General features: G+C 40.3%; 1 protein-coding gene across 1 annotated transcript in view; it reads left to right on the forward strand.

Moving 5' to 3' along the window:
* Positions 1-20,807, forward strand: part of LOC109035266 (protein O-mannosyl-transferase TMTC4) — a 220,756-nt gene that overhangs the window by 176,898 nt on the left and 23,051 nt on the right. Inside the window, exon 11 of the mRNA XM_019048839.2 lies at positions 6,250-6,409. Within this exon, the coding sequence (XP_018904384.2) occupies positions 6,250-6,409 (160 nt within the window). The remainder of the gene's footprint in view (positions 1-6,249; positions 6,410-20,807) is intronic.

The following is a 20,807-nucleotide window of genomic DNA, read 5'->3' on the forward strand; positions in this document are numbered from 1 at the left end:
AAGCTTAAATCAAAAGGAAATCCGCTCAAATTAAGAGGCTTGGTCCTTGGTTTAAGCTTAAATCTGATTGAATCAAGAGTATTTTTTCTTGTCGATGTTTTTAAGAGTCTGGACTCTAGATCCAATGTGTTTTTTTTTTCCAGTGCCTCGTGCAAGGAAAATTTAATTTTTGCAAAAAAAAAAAATTAAAAAATTAAAGAAAGGACTAGCTTGAAAATTAGTTTTGTCTACTCACAATGTAAGAAAATGCTCATAATGCGCACACCAAAAAGTTTTGCAGGTATTTTATATCAAATTACAAAAAAAAAAAAAAAAAAAAAAAAAAAAAAAGTCTTAAGACCTGAAAGAAGAGAAACTGGAAACTATTCAGAATTTTCCCAGTACATCCTGTGGCAATTCTGGAAGTGTGGCAAAACCGTTTTTTAAATTTAAATGCACATAAAACTATTGATTCCTGGTGAGGCAGCTTTCTTCATCTTCTTCACCTTAAATCGACATTTTTGATTGATGTAAACGGACGAAAAACTGTGTTGCGAACTTTGCAAAATCGCCTCCTAGTACAACCGTCTTCTTCCGAATGAAATATAGCAACGTCTGAAAGCTCATACGGCGTTTTTCCTTAGCGAGACATAATTATATGGCGTATGACTTTGCCCATACGCTGACCTCGACAGATTTCCTTTGACTTTTCGACGATAATTCCACTATGGATACTTTACAGTTTTGAAAACGCCTTCAAATAGGGTGTGATACCTCACGCATTCCGGAGAGTACGAATAGTTGTATGATTGCGCCTGAACAATCCGACGGAAGATTAAAGTGATGTAGCCTCTTGACGGTGTTCATTCGATATTTTTGTAGTTGTTACAGCACAGTTAAAGTGTAATCAAGATATGATCGTACCTAGGGATTGACGAATAATATTTATTGGAGGATTAAAAAGAAACTGACGGTAAGAAGTATTAAGAAATAATAGGAATCCAATGTAGCGCAAGAAAATCCAAGTTGTAATATATGTTTATTTTAAAGTGGCGCCTTAGCAACATGGCCATTAACACCTTTGTTGAAAATATGCAAAAAATGTGTGTAAATGGCTTATATAAAACAAAACACGTGCAAGAAGGTGTTTCGTGCAAATCACACGGTCATGCGTTTAAAATACAATGAATACAATAACAAATTAAAACAATACGTGAACAGAACTATTGCTTTAACTCGTAAGATCAGTCATTCTATAGATCTCGTGCTCCACGCTTTATGCGACACTGATCTCGATATCGAAATTTTGCAGTTTTGAAAACGCCTTCAATTGTGGCGTGATACCTCACGCATTCCGGAGAGCACGAATAGTTGTATGGTTGCGCCTTACCAATGCGACAGAGATTAAAATTGAATCAGTGAGAACGAAAACACACCAACTCGATGACTCGAAAATGCTTCCCTTTCATTAAAGACAGACAATTTTCATAAAGGTCATTGAAGTTAGCGCATCTGTTCCAGCTTGGACTTGTAAAGTCCCTGTCTTTTGGCACCAAAAATATTTTCCTCAGACTAACTTTTTCACGTACTATGCAGTTTTTTGTGTGTCTTGATTATTTTCATTTTTTCGAGTTGGTGTCTTTTCGTTCTCACTGATTCAATTGAAGTAGTATCCACTGTGACAGTGTATTTCCCGTGTCGCGTCAGGATTGAAAGCCGAAGGGATGGCAGCAACGGGATGGGGGTGAGGAAGGGGGCTCTCGACCGGAAAAAAGGGGGCCGTCTAGAACCGATCCGATAGCGGCGGAAACAACCGCGGCCCGCGATAAATTGATAAAACGGAAAGGAACAAACAAAGCGAATGAAGTTATTAGTTTGACGGTTGCCGAGAGTTGAGGAGCTTAATCGCTTTCTTAGCTCTCGATTAACAATCCACAGTTTTGCTCTCATTTTGCCGCCGCTGCCAGTTTATTCAGACGGCCTAATTCATGGCGAGCAGCGAGTTCTGAAAGTTTTGAGAAAACCCGGAATAGTCCATACTCTGTAATTGGATCACATTTTGCAATGGACCACTAGACAAGGTACAAATTGAGCATTCTGATACATGTTTCTAAAACAAAATTTCACGTAAAACACAATGCGTAAAACGAAAATTACCGAGATCAACTCCTTACGAAGATAATTAATCAGGAGGAGGTGGAAAGAGGTAGGAATCAGTGCGAACTCCTCCCTGCGCTGATTCCTACCTCGGTCAATTGCATGCTCATTTTCTCGTTTTAATTTTTACATTTTTTAGCTTTTGTTCCAGTTGAGAATGGGCATGTAATAGGCCCAAAACGTCCTGGTTGTTTTATGTCTCCTCTACTAGCCTTGTATTTCCATTTGTTTTTTGTATTTTAGTGTGTCTTATTCTTGTAACAGGACATTTGGACGGAGTTAAACAGAAAGGAACCAAGCCACATCGGGATCGAACCGAGAAAAAGAGGTTTAAAGTTTGGCTCCTGCATAAGACTCAATGTAAAAGATAAACTTCAAGTTCAATTTCTGCAAAAGTTGCTCCAACAAAAACTTTGAATTTTCGGCGATAGATAGTAGAGCAATGGTGGAGTTCAAAACCACTCATAACTCAATTTTTTCCAAAATGTGGGTTGGTTCCTTTCTGCTTAACTCAGTCCATTTAAGATTATGTGTAAGGGTTTCAGGAGTTGAGTCTTTATAAGTCTAAAAAAAGTTGTGAGTTCTGAAAGTTGCATGCTGTAAGTTGTGAAAATTGTAGAAGACTTAAATTACGAAAGTAGTAAGTTGTAGGTTTTGAAAGTTGTAAGTTGTAAAGTGTAAAAGAATCTGTTAACTACTGAATTTTTTTTCCATGTGTTTTTAAGTGGAATTTTTGAAAGTAATTTTAGATCAGTCGAATTTGGAGAAATTAATAGTTTTACTTTATAGTTAGTGTGTTCATTACCGCTCTCTTGTGGAACTCGGTAGTGCAGCCCCCTCCCTTCCCACCCTGCCTCATCACTACATTCGGCCCCTCCACTCAAGAGTGGACGGCCGCGAACCGCTTATCCAGAGCGAATCATTGCGGGAAGTATAACTCTCAGGCGTTTCATAAATGATAATGAGCTCCTAAGTTGCAGCGAAAAAACGGCGATGAGGTGATAACGCCGCCTTTAATGGCGCACGGTGATCGTGGATATATCTCGGATGTAACCGGCGTTGCCACATAGCACTTCAAAATACGAGAAATGTAAGAGTTTTCACTGCTATCTGGCGGTCCCGTCATTTCGGTGTTGTCATATCGTGCGATTTTCGTTGAGGAATGTATGATTTTTGCTTTATTTTGGCACGTACGTCTAGATTTCTCGCCTCGAATGGGTAAGAGCGTAGGAGAGTGCAAGAGAGGGAGGAGAAGGGGCTATCCATTTCGCTCTTCTCATAGTGTAGGCAGTCAATGATTTCAGAACACTCGGGGAATTGTGAATCTCCGCAAAAGTGCAGGTGGGTGAGTTTATCTCTTTTCCCTCGCTTTCGCAGAGTACACACTGTAAATGGAACTGATACCTGAAGCAACTAGCACGGTAGCCAGACTTCACATTTAATAACACAGGTAGTATAATAAATTTATTTTTACGAGGTGCCTTCCCATCGGACACCACTTAAACCTCTGTAAAAATTAACAAGGGGCATGAAAAAATGAATAAAGAAGGGGAACTAGTAGGGACAAGGTGGATGATAATTTCTGTGTGCGTACTTCTCAGAGCTGTTTCAAAATTGATCTTAATTTTCTTCATTCTCGGAACTCGAGACTTTTCCAACAAACGAGTCTTTCCCAGACGAATATTCATTGGTGATAAAAAAATGTCACTACTGACCTCAGCAGCAAAGCATTCGCCCTCGAGAAAAATTCCTAACGCAGAAAACGCCGAGACCTCAATTAGGCGATGGTTGACCTAAAAATGTATCTTTCGTGGCCGTGTTTACATAAATGCCGGTTTTCTTTATGATCGTTTCATTCCATCCTTGGTGAAAACAATTCTGTGAATGTTAGTCTAATATTCCTCCAAAATGCGTATTGTATCAGTGGCGTGGCGTGAATGATCGAGTTTAAATTTGATTCCGTAGTAAAGAATCGATTATTAAGGTGTTCGCTACGAACACCCTGGTAATCGATTTTTCCCATTGGTTTAAATGGATTACATTTTGCAATAAGGAACCACTATCTCTGGCTCTTCCGTAAAACAACGTATCTACATAGGTAAATCAATGGCATATATGTTGTTTCTAAAATGAGCCAGAAATAGTGGTTCCTTATTGCAAAATGTAATCCAAATGACAGATCAATCGATTTATCGCAAAGCATGCCACGCCACTGCATTGTATATTTTTATTGTTTCGTGCAACTCGCACGATCCACACGGCCTAGCTCCTTTTAAAAGAATGACCCTCATCGAAACGTATGGTTAATTCGATCGGATATTCAGGTAATCATATTAAGTTCAAAGCTGATGTCACATGATCAAATCGAGCCATCAAATCTTCAAACTCAGGTGTTTTGATTGGCTTATTCGATAACTTGGACCAATCACAGCACTTGACCTTAATACATTGATGGCACTGTTTGATCGCATGATAATAGCAATATACAGTGCTATGTTAGAACCAAACTATGTTACTGATCCCTGAAATGTACTGTAGCGTGAATTTGAGTGAAATTTCGTCCCGTCGTGGCAACTACCCCTACAATATAATATACATTGCCGGCGAGCGTTACAAGCACGGTGGCTGCTCAACCCCTCCAAATCCAACGATATCAGCTCGACCGCGACGTATCGAACCGCGATACTTCCACCGCAAAATATGGGGATTCGACACACCTATCGCGGTGGATTGCGGCGGCAAGACGTATTTGCTCAGTACATCAACAGGGGATTTAAATATGGATGCGATCCTGTTTTAAGGTCAGGGATTCCTCCTGCTTGCACCTTTTTTTTCGCGTTCGGCTCTCTCTGTTCGAGTGTTTGTCTTTCTCCTCGCCGACGAAATGGAAATGGATCCTCTCGTATAGAAACAGCGGACCTCCTATTCAAGAAGCATTACGCATACGTGGTTTTCACCGAATGCACTCGTGAGCGAGATCCTTTCAGGGTTGCAGCTGTTCGGGAGCCTTTTTAAGCCTTTTTGCGATCGTGCAGGAGCCAGCACGTGCACACGTCCGTAAACCAACCCCCTCCCCCCGCTACCCCTTGTGGGGAGGGGGTTGCATTTTGAATTTCGTCTGGCGGTGATCGTTTGTAGGTCAGTTTCGGTGGATCCAGAGAGCCCCCCCCCCTCCCCGCGGGGTCTACGTTTCTGGGCTGAAAGTATTAAAATGCGGCCCTTTGATTGGCAGAGCGGAAATGGATTCCGGGGGAGATGTTTGTGCCGCGAGATGGAGGCGGAATTTCTTTCTCGATTCGTTCTAGCGAGTCGAATGCATTCCGAATGGATTTGTCCAGGACAACAGTCAAATCAGGCGTTTTTCGTTGAATGTCGAGCCGATTATTTGATCGTTTTCTCCTAGATTCAATGTTTAAATAGTTTGCTATTTTCGACTGGATAATAATGCTCTGAATAAGCAGGCATTAATGTTCCGTGAAATTCTATGTTAATTCAAGGTTGATTGAGCGAATTTGTCAGCGTTTGATGTCAGTGAATATTCTACAGTACAAATGATGTAAATCTTCGACAATTTGACGAAGTATATTAAAAACACTTGAGGTCGAGCTGCCGAAGTTCAGGTCAGACATCGAAGCACTTTGGTAGGTACCGGATTACTTCAGATGTGTGACCCAAACCCCTCGGTATATATCGACGTACTTCAGATGTCTGACCCGAACTCCGGCAGCTGGACCTCAAGTTTTTAGATACGTGATCCGAAAACTTCAGAGATCCATATGACCTCAACTTCGGGTCCCACGCACGAAGTTTTTTTCTTTGTGCAGAAGCACTATTTAAAATTTAAAATCTGACGAAATGAATATTAAAATTTTCAGTTTTAGTCAAAATTTTCATGTTCGACCTCTCTAATTGACTCGATCCACTGTGGCCGCTTTCGTCACTGGCGCTTTATAATTCCAATTCATTCTTACGATCTGCAACTAACCAACACACTCCTTCTCCCCCACCCGTCTCTTGATCCTTCCGGCGTAAATACGTCCAACTAACCCATTTCTATAGCTACTGCTCCTTACAGGCAACAAGAATACTTACGTTCGCTTTGCTCTGTTTCAGGTGGCATATCCAGCAGGGGAACATCGAAGTCCGGTGGTCGGGCGGTTCATTGCCGGGCGTGTACGCGGGCGACCTGTACCTCGGGAGCTGGGAGCTCTACAAGCAAGGCCAAGTGACGTCGGTCTCCGAGACGCGCCAAGACGCCTTCGTCTATTGCATCGTAAGTACCTCTCAATTCTTCCTTTTTCCAGCTCGAGTGTCGCTCTGGAGTCCCACTATCTAACGCGCTATCGTTTCCCGCGTGAAAAGAGCCGGCACCCCCTTCAACGGAGCCCCCTAGTTCTTTGATCATTTTAAAAACCCTTCACGCTGAGAATTCTCGAGGGTTAAACGTCACAAACCGCCAAGAATGTTGCACTGTTCGCCGGGATCAATGTAATCTTGGATCAGCATATTCTTGCTGTCGACTGTTTTACGGTAGGAAGCAGTAAAAATACGTAACATTGTCGTATCTGCAAAAGTTGCCAATTATTACATGGATTACATTTTGCAATGAGAAACCACTATCTCTGGCTCTCCCATAAAAGTACATATCTGCAGAGGGAAAACAATGACATTTATGTTGTTCTAAAATGCACTGAAAAAAAAAAAAAAAAACAAATTGGATCTAGAGTCCAGACTCTTGCAAACATTGACAAGAAAAAACACTCTTGATTCACTTAGATTTTTGCGTAAATCAAAAGGAAATCCGCTCAAATTAAGAGGCTTGGTTCTTGATTTAAGCAAAAATCCGATTGAATCAAGAGTATTTTTTCTTGTCGATGTTTTTACGAGTCTGGACTCCAGATCCAATGTGTTTTTTTCCCCAGTGTGGGCCAGAAATAGTGGTTCCTTATTGCAAAATGCAATCCACTTTATGTGTTGCTAGTGACCAGTGGCGATCGTTGAAAATTGGCAACACTGCTTTTCCTCCATTTAAATGCGTGCAATTTTTGGTGAAGCAGCTTGCCTTGTCTTAAATCGAAATTTTGTAATTGATTTAAATGGACGAACAACCCTATTGTCAACTTGCAAAATCGCTTTCTGAGTACAACCGTCCTTTTTAGAAGGAAATATGGCAACCCCTGAAGGCTCTTACGGCGTTTTCCCTTGTGAATAATTATGTGACGTATGACACTGCCTACACGCTGATCTTGACTGTTTTCCTTCAACATTCTGATAACAATCTCAATATGAAAACTTTACGGTTTTGAAAACGCCTTCAAATAGGCCGTGATACCTCACGCATTCCGGAGAGTGCGAATAGTTGTATCTTTGCGCCTTACCAATGCAAAATCGCCCATACAAATGGAAAATGTGTATCTTGAATGTTTTCATAGATGTTCGTAACCTTCAAACAACTCAATCCGGTATCCTGCCCTCCTGTGGAAGGGGACAGTGCGTCCAATATAGTCGATTGTGCGAAAGTCGTGAACATTAATGACAATAATGGTTTCAAAGACAAGATGCATGTCTTAAAAAAACCGTACATTAGATAACAACGAAGGCTCCTATTCACATTTATTGCGCATTGAGTTCTCACGCTGAAATTAGGAACTAAAAATGGGAGTTATCGGTCGTGTTTTTTTTTTTTTTTTTTTTTTTTAACTAAAACTAATCGATAGTGTTGCTCCCTGAAATTTGCGCAGGTGTTGCAATTTTTAGCAATCAACGAGGATCAAGAACAAATTAATTATCTATTTTTCTGAACTATTGAAATTAATTCGGTGAAAATTTGAATTTGAAAACAAAAGTATATTTTGAAATTTCAACGATTGAGCAACGACTGATAACTCCCAATTTTAGCGTCTGAACTTTGTATCAGTGTGAAAAGTATATTTAACCTCCGAATAAAAATTATTAATGTGAATTAATCGTAGTTCATTTTTATTTTTATCGAGGTTCAATTAGCTATATTGTCGGTTTATTTACAATGACCTAAAAGCTGGAAAAATAAATATTCCTTTATCGTCATTTTTTACAGTAATCTATGCACTAATTCCTTCTATCTCATGTTTGGAAATGATCAGTGAAAATTCTGCTCAATATCGATCAACAAGCTTTTTTTCATCCTACTTACCAATTCAATATCCAATCATGATATATTTTAATGTCAGCGATTTTACCTCTCAGATTCAAATCAGAGAAGTAACTTCCCTCCGCTGTAAGAAAAAATTGATATTTGGATTTTTCCCAACTGTACAAAACATGAACCTCTGTTCGGTAAAACTTTTTAGAAAAAGCTTTTCACAAAACTATTTTCTCCGCGTCTGTAAATTCGTGATATCGTAACTTGGACTCGAACCATATTCTCGCAAGTTTTCCGGAAAAAAATTCTGTAAAACTTGTCAGTAGTCAAAGATTACCTCGTAATCCCCGTGAATTAGTTTCCCCTCCCTCCTGAAACTCCATTAGCAAGAAATTAAAAAAAACATTCGTAAGGAGAAATCAACTTCCGGGTGTACGGACTTGCGACGCTGCTGCTGTAAGGACAGATTTAAAAAAAATGTCGTTAACACGCCAAAATCGGTCCCGAATGTAGCGAGACTACAATAATATCTTAATCTACAGTTAGGTCGAAAGAGTCCCTACCAGATGTTTCCCACTACTTTCCCGCAGTGTTCGGACCATAAAAAGCTCCTCGAATTGGTCAGCCGAAAAATAAATCCGTTCGGTCCGATCCTGAGAAGCAGTAACTGAAAACTCACTGCGAAAGCCGGATTGGTCGCAATTAAATTACAACGTTGCAAAGTTTCAAGCACCCTCCGCAACTTCATCGTTAGGATTTCGGGTTTCGGCCGCTCGACGGCATCGTAAAAGGCGCAGGGTCTCAAAATCTCAGATTCTTATCCACGATGCGTGTTATTCCGGGTGGAGTTTTGGCATCTGCGCACTAGTAAGTAACTCAGTCTCAGCGCTAGTAAATCGGAGCGACTTTACGAGGCAGTGCTTCCAATTTGCGGCGAATTTTATGAGGATTCAAAGTGGGATATCGTATTTTTTCGTGTTAATTGGCAACCTTGGACTTTGGGCAGTGGTATTTATGGCCGGGGATTTTATGTCACGTAGAGGCATCGAGTAATTGTGGGAGATTGCTTTACGGGCGTTCAGCTTTGTGGCGGGGGTGGGGGATGGGGAGGACTTACGTCTTTTCACTTTTCCGTGAACTTTTTACGACTTTCAATAACTTTATGTAGAACCTAAAACGCCTCTTTAGACCCTTTTTCGCGTGAAGACGCACGCACACAGGCGCAAAGAGACGGGACTCTAGCCGCGCTGATACAAAACGACGTAAGATCATTCCTATGTTGCTGCATTTTTCGATAGAAATATTTAATATTGAGGCCAATGGGCCTCTAGACGAGGTATGGATTAAAGTACATACGTGTTTTCTCTTCAAAAGTCCACAGGGAAAACGAATTGCTCAACGAAGAGTCTGAAGATCAACCCCAGAACAAGATATACGTGTTTTCTATTAACATTGGTTAAATGGCAAAAATATAAATGACGTCATTCCATAACTGAGCTTCCATTTCATATACATATCGACGGTGAAACTACCAAACCACGTATCTCGTTTGCGGTGTTTAAAAATCTACGCTCACATTTTATTTTTTTGAGGTAGACCAAATCAATATCATTCCTTGAAATTTTCACAGAATTTTCTCCGCACGAGGAGGAAAAATCGCAGAAATTTTCAAGACTGGACGTTAAGTAGTTTTTCATTTAAAAAATAAAGTATGACAGGAAGTCTGCGACGTCGCAAACCAAGATACGTGGTTTGGTAGTTTCACCGTCGATATCTGTTTTAACAATTGGTTAATATCTTGTTTAGAGGTTGATTTCAAAACTTTTCGTTGTGCGAATTTTTCTGTGTAAGCTTTTGAAGAGAAAACATGTGACGTTCTCTTCCACTTTAGACCTCATCTAGTGGCCCATTATCATCGGCTGTGGACAATCATATCTCATGCACTCAAAAAAAGCTCCGGCCGTGGAGGCCATAAGCAGCGGACCTGGAGCACGGACTGGATGGGCTATATGGCACTACCGTTCGCCTACGCGCCTGACGGCCGGATTGCTACGTGCGGGGACGATGCGGAGTCCTACGGACATGAAAACCGTAAGTCGCGGCCTCGAGCGGCATAGGCAGCTTGCGCTCTAGGCGCTACTTACGGGCTGGACGGCCGGAGCTCTGCGCGCCGCCGCTGTCCGCGACGTGGTGGATTTTTTCGGAACTACAGCTGAAAATTCACCATTAAAGTACATACTTAGAAAAGAAAAACTTTCCAGCAAAGTTTTAAACATTGAGTGAATTATCTTGTGTCAATTTCTGAACAAGATTTTTTTTCTTTCCTTCTTTTTAAAATAGGTATATATTTCTTTGTTGATAGTTCATAACAATTTAGTTTCAGGAAAGTGATGGATAATTCAATGTCTAAGAAAGAAAAAGAGCATATGAACGTTAGCTTGTTGATCATGTTTCAGATATCAAGAGAGATTTGAACTCCTTGGCTGATAGTTCAGCAAGTCAATTTGAGAAAAGAGATGAATCTTAGAGAAGAGATGATGCTTATTGAGAAAGAAAATCAGCATATGAATGTTAGCTTATTCATCGTGTAGAGATATCAAGAGAAATTTTCAAAAACCTAACTTTAATGTTGCAAGCCTTCGTAGAAATAAATAAAGCACTGGGGAAGCACTGGAAGGAACAAATGTAGATAGATCAAAAATTCATGCTACCTATTTTAAATGTAGAACAGACTGTCCAAGGTATGATAAATTGCTAAAACTCATTGCAGCGAAAAATGTAAATTGAAAAATCATTTTTATCACTTGGCAGCCCGTTCTCAATAAATGTAATTACTTTCACTCAATGAGAATTCAGCATTTGTCAAAAACAAAACCTGGTTCATCCCTCAATAAAAAATACGAATGCAAAGTAGGAAATCACCCAAATGATTAACAAAGGAAAAGCACAGGCGTAGGTCTAGGTACTTACAGATTTTTACTCCTTACGACTAGAAAAGCTTCAGAATCTTGAAAATGAGGTTGAGAATATTTCAAAGTGTAAATTCAGTAGTAAAAGTTGACAAAACTTCAAGATATAACTCTCCGCAATAACTACCGGATACAATTTCCACAAAATATTAGCGAAGAAATATACCACCGAAAATTGTCACACTTGTTAAAATTGTAGATCTTCCCTTCAGCAAACTGAAGCGCGATTCACACAAAATTTTACCACTATTACAGTACACTGAGCTCCCTAGAATTGGGATATGGAATCAGAGAGATATTCACAGCAACAATGTTTGCACTGGCTCTTATCGGATAATCAACGCAGGCAAGATTGGCTTATAGCTTCCGCTGGCGGACAGCTATTTTGGCAACAGAGAAGGGAGGTGTTGGATGTCGGAGAGTGAAATACTACCTACTCTCAATTGAAAACATTTAAGTATAAGCCAGAGATTAGATTGAAATGGAATAAAAAATCAACCCAATCTTATGAGCAAGCAAAGGTGGCACAATGAAGTTGCAATCGGTAAATAGACATTCTTGTGTCTACATTATCAGTATTTTAGTGTGGCGGTAATTTACTCTGTGGGAAGATGCGTGGCAGGTAATTGATTGCTTTTCTTGGATTTAAGTTCTTTCCCTTAGTAGGGGGAAAATAAGTGAATTGCAAACGAACTTACAGGAGGAGAGGATATGAGCTCAGTGTGTAGGTAAAACTGACAATTTTCACTTAACTCTCGTCGCATTTCCGAAAGTATTTGACAAGCGTTATCACACAGAACTTTAGAATCAATCGTGCACCGCACAGAATCAAGAAAATATATCGAAAACCTCCAAAATTAAACGAAAAACGAACACACGTAATGAGCAATGACCAACAATGACAAGCAATTTACTAGATTCTAACCTCAATAAACAACGCTGAGTGGTGGCTGCGATCGCTCCCGAAAATGTTCAAGGCTGGCGGCAACTTTAAATTCACGCACTGAATAACATTGACGTAAAATATTATAATTTTCTGCGAATATACACGTAGCCGTCTCAATTTTAATCTGATGGTGACGCCATTTTCCGAAAACTGAATCTCACCTCACTGCCAACGGCCGTGGAAGCGGTTGGCTCCGATCCTGAAACCCGTAACTTACGCTCGGCTCCTAACCGGTCTTACGGCCATGAAGGCCGCGCGGGGTCCACGGGACACCGGCCGCTGGGTCCAGTACTAGCTGGCGCACAGCGCGTTAACGCCGGGATCACCAGTGTCCAGAGCAACCGGGTCACAGGGCCGTAACATTAATTTTTTAAGTTTTATGAAAGTTGCTGGGAATTTTATTAATTTTTTTTAAATAAATGTGAAATATTGTATGTTTCCAAATCACATGTTGAATCCGTGCGCAGTATTATCTTAATCATCACGAAGCGCGGAAGATGTGCGTTTACGTGCTTTTGGAGATTCTTATGGGTGCGAACACGGCTATTCGGTCGAACGCATCATGCGAATCGAGATCTTTCACTTGTGAGTTTAAAACTCACAAAACGCGGAAGATGTGAGTTTACGTGCTTTCGGAGATTCTTATGGGTGGAAACACGACTATTAGGTCGAACGCATCATCCGAATCGAGATCTTTCACTTGTGAGTTTAAAACTCACAAAACGCGGAAGATGTGCGTTTACGTGCTTTTATAGATTCTTAGGGGTGGAAACACGGCTATTCGGTCGAACGCATCATGCGAATCGAGATCTTTTACTTGTGAGTTTAAAACTCACAAAGCGCGGAAGATGTGAGTTTACTTGCTTTTGGAGATTCCTAGGGGTTGAAACACGGCTATTCGGTCGAACGCATCATGTGATTCGAGATCTTTCACTTGTGAGTTTAAAACTCACAAAGCGCGGAAGATGTGAGTTTACGTGATTTTGGAGATTCTTATGGGTGGAAACACGGCTATTCGGTCGAATGCATCATGTGATTCGATATCTTTCACTTGTGAGTTTAAAACTCACAAAGCGCGGTAGATGTGCGTTTACGTGCTTTTGGAGATTCCTCGGAGTGCAACCAGGACTATTACGTCGAACGGATCATGCGATTCCAGATCTTCCACTTGTGAGTTTCAAAACCTTTAAAGACTTTTTCCGGCAATCATGTCCAACTGCAAATCAAAAATCTAAGTCGGGTAAAAAGATACAGGGAGTACCGGATTCGGGAGTACAGGAGTGTTTCTTTCGTCAAAATGTGAAAGTTGAAAAACACGGATTTAGACTAACTTGCATTAATAATCAAACGCCTTCATTTTTGCATAGCACTACATCACATACTTACTGCGGACTCCGAATACTTCCGCGCTTCATTTCCGGATTTAATGATACGAGCCCAAAGCCTGCTTTATAAACGGCAGTAAGAGACGGGTGAAAAGCTAAGATTTTCCTTCATTTTCGGCTCATACCACATTACATTCTTGTTCGGGAGTTCGTATAGTTGCTGTTGCATGCTTAATTTCCGAATTTAGCGATGCGATTATAAAGCCTACACTTATAAACGGCAGTAATTTAAGGCAGGTGAAAAGCTATGCTTTTCTCTCGTCTTTGCGTGATACCACATCAATGTCTAATGTTTATGCGAACTTTAAGATGAAGTAATCAATGTATTGGTTCTATGTGCTATTTTTTGCTCGATATCGAGAAATACAACGACATATATTTTCAAATTTTTAATATCCTTCACCTAAGAGTCTAGGTCCAACTTAGTCCATTAACCATATTTTATACTTATTTTGTAAAACTTCTTAGTCTCTTAGAAAATTTACTGGACTTTCCATTCCTGTCACTGGTTTCGGATATTTTTCACCAAAAAATCAGTATTTTACAAGAAAAATCGGCAAAATCCGACATTCCACACGCCTTTTTCCTCATCGCGACAGCAAACGCCCAACTTAAGTCCCGAGACAAGTGAAGCGAGTTCCTCCCTTTGTGATTGCTTTTTTCCCGGGCCCAAACCTCCCCTGATTCGGGGCAATTTGCCGCTCATCTTGTCACTTCGCTGGCAAAAAGGCGTAACTACACTCATGGATGAGCCTAGGGAAGCATTGAGTTACATGGACATCAGGATTCATCGTGAAATGTAGTTAGGTCCTTATGTCAGAAGAGCGACGATCAACAGAAGAATTTAATTTTATTCAACGATGAGCCCTATCGCCCATGCAACTTGGTGTGTTCTGGGGCTCATGGGATTACCAAGTTACGCTGTTACGTCAGCGTAGGGACGAATTTAATAGCACACGGTTGGAATCACGTCCCCGGCGGTTTGTTCAGGGACCCTTTAATTATTTCGTCTCCGGCCGGGCACTTTGTTTGAGGAATTAGTCTCGTTGTAAGCCTTTCGGAGCCTTTTAGGTAATGATTCTTCTTCGGCGGAGAGTATCGGTGGGGAAAAGGCTGGAGCGGATTAAGGAGGATCCGGTCTTTTTTTGAAAGGAATTGGCTTTTTTCAGCTCATGTTAATTTCAGACATGCGTCGATTTGTACGAACAGTGTGTCTTAAACAGGGTGGCATGAAACGTAAAAAAGATTGGAAATTCCAGTGAAATAGTTTATGAAATTTCATGAGGCCGTAAAATATTTCATATTTTTCAGGGGCTAAAGTATGCAATCAAACACACAAAAATAGAAGAAAATCACAATTTTATATTGTTATATTTTTCATATTACACAATAATTTTCCTTTAAAATTAATAATTTTTTGGTGGGAAGGGAAAGCTTTTAGTTTTTTACTTTTTCCAAGAGATTTTTTAGATATATAGGAGGAAGGGACATTTTTAAGACTGTATTCGCGCTGGTTCATGCGATCCATTTGACAACACTCAAATTTTCATACAGCGCTCTTTCTTAAGCATAGCAGCATCTTTCATTCGAACATTAAATGACCTTATTTTAATAGAAAAAAAAACCAATTCAGAGCTTTTTTAAGCTCGGTAACCTACACCTCGCTTAATTTGAGGTAGAATGTGCCCTACATCATAGCGATTCGAGGATTATGAAACAGCTCCATTTAACCCACCTCCAGATTCAGAACGTTCCTCCTGTCTAAAAAGAACTCTTTAACTGCATGGGCGAATCCAAGAACGACTGTCAAGTCGCAGAAATCTCGCTCTACTTACGCTCCTCTTAAAAAGTCCCATTAAAATGCAGTCCGTCTCGTGTCACTCGCCTGAAGGCTGCATCTCCTCCGCTGAAAGTCGAGGCGAATGCAGTCTTTTGAGTCCGTGGCAGCGGAGCTCTCTCTGATCGCGGTTGCCGGATCGTTTGATAAATTATACATTTAACACGTTGAAAAATGGGTATTGCCGTGAGATCCGGCGACCTAGGCTCGCTTCCACAGACTCGGGTAGCATTTAAATTCCCGGACGAGGGAAAGTTGAGAACTGCGCCGAGTCAACGCGACAATGTTTTCGGGACAGAAAGCTTCCGAGACAGGCCCCGAACTTTTATGCTTATTGAAATTATCCGCCCGGCCCGCCCCTTCCGTTTGAATCGGGAAAAGTCTTAATCAAATTACGCCGATTGGCTCCCACGCTGTTGCTAAATTAGATGCCGGCTGGACGCGTGGGAGTGTCTGCATTTGCGGCGCTATTCAAAAAAGGGACTTCTGCGTGCCTTAGTAAAAATTGGGGGGCTACGGTCCTACCCTGAGAGGGCGCTTCACGAGAAAAAATGGATTGCTGATTTAAAAAATTAAAGTGTTCAAAATATGTCCGACGTGTTTCAAATTTATTAATTGTAATAAATGCCATTAACTCTAATTGATTTCTGATTTGATCAAATAATTCTAAAATATTGAAGGGAATTATATTCATCCTGTGCCTCTTAAAGTTCGTAAAGTGCTGAGAAGCTCAAAAATTTTAAAATTTTTTGTTATATCATAGAGGTGGATAATTGCGCAACTCATATGCCTCCGACTTGGTGTAACCTGGAGGAACTGAAGGAAGAGACTAGCAGGAGAGGTATACTGCCGTACTAAGGAAAAACGCCGTATGAACATTCTAGAGCTGCCAAATTTCCGTCGATAAAATATTTATTTTTGCGGAACGTCGGAATAAATAGGTCCAAGATTAGTGATCATTTCTACCGTGCTAAGGAAAAACACCGTATGAAAATTCGAGAGTTGCAAAATTTCCTCCGATAAAATGTGTATTTCTAAGGAGATTTATGAATATTTTTCCTTGAAATTTTCAGGCGCTTCAGGTAAAATTGCGAACAAAACTATCTGAAAAATTGGAAGATAAATATTCATAAGTATACCAGGAAATTCGTGTTGTATCAAAGGATATTTGGCAACGCCTGAAGGTTCATACGGCGTTTTTCCTTAGCATGGCAATATAAGCTTATGTCGTCATCCCTCTGGCAGATGAGCGTATCTCAATTTCCACGTGAGTCCTGTTCTCCATACAACTCTATGCTTTCCGCGGCTCATGTGGAAATAGAGATCCGCCCTTACGTCAGAGAAGCGATAATGTGTACCACTGAGTGTATGTGTAAAATTTGAGACGCTAACTTATTCGACCTTGTCTTTGTCCATTCCTAAATGTTTGCATCTAATTCCCTTCTTCTCAGAACAAATGAAGAATGAATAGAACGTCACATCAAAATCTACCCCAGAAAAGAAAGTAAATCAAACAAGTAGTCATTTTGGAGGGTATGGATTCGATTGACATGAATCGATCGAAAAATGAAAACGTGAATCGATCGACAAATTCTTAAAAAACCGGTGTCAATTCGATCGACATGAATGGATCGAAAAATGAAAACGTGAATCAATCGACAAATTATTAAAAAACCGGTGTCGTTTCAATCGACATGAATGGATCGAAAAATGAAAACGAGAATAGATCGCCGTGAATCAATCGACACCGATACCGTCGACAAAATTCGATTGATTCACGGGTTTTTTAATCGACTCGCAGGGTTGTCCATCCATTTACGGGTTTTTCGATCGATTCACGGTTGTCGATCGAATCGGTGTCGATCGATTCACGTTTCTATTTTTCGATCCATTCGTGTCGATCGAACCGACACGGGAGTTTAAGTGTCGATCGAATCAGTGTCGATTGATTCATGTCGATCGATTTACGTTTTCATTTTTCGATCCATCCATGTCGATCGAATCGACACCGGTTTTTTTAATAATTTGTCGATCGAATCGGTGTCTATCGATTCATATATGTCGATCGATTCACGTTTTCATTTTTCGGTCCATTCATGTCGATCGAATCCATGACCCATGAAAAAGATTCCTACGCGGACAGTCAACCATCACTTTAAACCCGGAACCAAATTGAATCGGTTTCTATTAGACAGGCGTAAGACCAAAAAAGCATGAAACCCTGGTTTTCGTTAATCACGCAGGACGCTAGGGCTCAAGAGTTTTTGAAGCTACCCCCATATATCAGAAACCGATTCAATGTTGGTGACATGGAATACCTGCAAAGTAACGCTCCAATATAACTCAACCTATGGGAAGGAGATTATGGCACAAATTAAACATATTCTAAAAAGCACATCTAAAAGAATAAATCGGGTACTTCGTGGTAGTCATCCGTCATATGGCTCATTTTCTCAGGCAAGGCTCCCGTGGTTTACATCATGATTGAGGTTAGTATAAAGAAAAACAATTTAACATATCATCGCACAAAGGACGATCGCCGCAAATATTAAGTAAAATTTGGTGGTACAAATATAACCCCGGAAATGGATCCTTGATATTGCTTTCGGCAATCTATGAATTCAAAATACATCAGAGAGAATTTCTTGATTTTGAAAGAGAACAGTTTTTGCAAACCTCGCGAATTGAACTCATCAGTATTAGGTTGGAAATGGGTACTTGACAGGGATTACAATGATTTTCAATCACAAAAAATACAAAATACATAATGAAACATGCGAATGTACGACAGTTCACCGCGGGCATTTCACCGCGCGACAATTCACCGCGGACATTTCACCGCCGCGACTTTTCTCCGCCACGACTTTTCACCGCTCCACGACTTTTAAGGGGATTCCGCATATAATATTTTCACAAATATTTCCTTCACACTTATCCAGGCTTAGGACTGGCCAATCAGGAAAGTCAGCTAGGAAAATCAGCTAAAGCTGTGCTGACGACACTGTGGGTAGACTCCCCTGTGACCTTTGAATCTTCCTTGAGTTGTGACATGAATTTCTTGGCACGTATTTTTGCTGGATCCGGTGGATGGTTGTGAGTACCGACTGTCTGTAAAAATTCCATTTTCCTGGTGTGAAGCCTGCGGCGACACCTTTTACTCCAGTTTTCGACGCACTTCCATATTTCGGACTGAGAAAGTTTTTTCTCAGTGCTGTATAAATAAACAACTTATAAACAACTTGCTGCTTTCCTTTAGAGCTATTAACAAATTCCATAATTGCACCAAAACTTAAACACCTTTTCAAAAATTAAAATTTCATCAATAATTAAAATTTACCATACTAATAAAATCAATTGTTGAAACGAACGACGAGAACAAGTTCTGTAAAAGAACGCACTACACACATTTCAGTCCGACAGTTAATATCGGACTGCGATGAGTTTCGTATCACGAGAGGTCATTTCGCAACCCTTTCGCATCTCTTGGGTTTTCCCTAAGACCGCTCAGGTAGACAAGGGTCATCCACCTTTGTTTACTCCCTTTCCCATTCTCCTTTCTGCACTGCCTGGCATTGTGGCGGTGAAATGGACGGAGTTTAACAGAAAGGAACCAAGCCACATCGGGATCGAACCGAGAAAAAGAGGTTTAAAGTTTGGCTCCTGCATAAGACTCAATGTAAAAGATAAACTTCAAGTTCAATTTCTGCAAAATTTGCTCCAACAAAAACTTTGAATTTTTGGCGATAGATAGTAGGGTAGTGGTTGAGTTCAAAACCACTCATAACTCAATTTTTCCCAAAATGTGGGTTGGTTCCTTTCTGCTTAACTCAGTCCAAATAACGTGGCGGTGTAAGGTCGGAGCGGTGTGAGGTCGCGCGGTGGACTGTCCGCGGTGAAGTGTCGCGCGGTGAAATGTCCGCGGTGAACTGTCGCCGGACGGAAACATGCTGCGTGTTTTGTAAATTAAAAGGTAGGTTCGCTTGCACTTCGGAGTTCTTCAAAATCATTTAATTTTTTCTTCTATATTTTGTACTTTTGGCGATGGAAAATCATGTTAAGCCCTTGGGAGGGCTCAACAAACTCTACAAACTCAACTTATACTATCTCTTCAAACTTATACACCTAAATTTTGCTCAAGGTTGGCAAAAATTGTCCTTTTTACGATGACACTTAGAGGTATTCATTATAACCCACCTGATCACAATATAAACAAAATGGGTCTTCCTTTCCCGTAAGGAAAGGAGGTTCTTAGGGAATATCTGTGAATACAACCCCATATGTGGCACACCAATGGAAAGAAGCTCTATGAGGAACGATCGTCGATCCAGCCGTAAACGTGGCAACCTTTGGCTAGGCCCAGAGTTTCAAGTTCCGGTGACTTCGTTACTGGCGGTGGAAAGGTGGAGGAAGCTTTCCGAAACTTTTGCGAGGCAATACATAAATTAACCCACAGGAAGTACAGTTAGCGTGAGCTAACTCACGGAGTTTATACTAATATTACTTTTTCATTTTTACTGCATAATTTTCCCTCGTTTTTATATTTTGCTTTTCCGCGTTGGAACGTATAAGCCGATTAAGAACTGATTGGCGACATTCTTCGAATGCGGAGCTTGATTTATGCGAATATTTTTGTTTTAGCTCCTTTCCTCTCTTTCTTTTGCTCGTGTTCTCAGCACACGTATTTATTCGCTGCTTATTCTTTTTTATTCTCTGCGCTAATCCGTATTTCTAATTCGAGGATAAATTACTTGAAAGCGGAGCTTCGGACTCTTTTACAGCCCAGCCTTTTTAAGATCATCTGCGCCCGTCTTGCATACAATTTTTTTTAAATGAAATCTTTCTTGAATTAATATCAAAGACAGCTGGTAATTTGCTCTCTGTAAAATAAAATAAATGCTATTTCGAAACTTTTAATTGATTGTTCAGCCAAGTTTTGAAGCTGCAAAGTTCATCTTGAATATCACTGTGCGGTAAAGAATGAAACCGACTTATTGTTAATTTCACTTTAGGTTGAGGGGATAATGAAACCTTTAGCTTAACTTGTTTTTCATTGCTACATATTGCTTTATCTGAGAGTGTTTGGAGAGCTGATCTTCCAGTGTTATCATTTTTTTTCTGGTATGGGAAATAGTATAAAATTAGATTCAAAAGTGAAAAAAAAAAAAAAAAAAAAAAAAACTCCTAGTGACGTCATTTGTGGCATTCCCCATATGAATACATGTATTTTAGTGGATCAGATCATTTTATTATGACTCCTTCAATAATTGTTCAATGTATGAACCAAGGATGTCCTCGTGTTAGTTTACTCAGCAGTCTCCACTTAAACACGAAATTCGTCAAAGTTTAAACACCTGCAAATTTCCCATTACTATGCTTCACGTAAAAACATGAAATTGCTGATTTAATAATTTCG

This window comes from Bemisia tabaci, chromosome 7 (genome assembly GCF_918797505.1).
Source record: "Bemisia tabaci chromosome 7, PGI_BMITA_v3".
In the NCBI taxonomy this organism is placed as follows: domain Eukaryota; kingdom Metazoa; phylum Arthropoda; class Insecta; order Hemiptera; family Aleyrodidae; genus Bemisia; species Bemisia tabaci.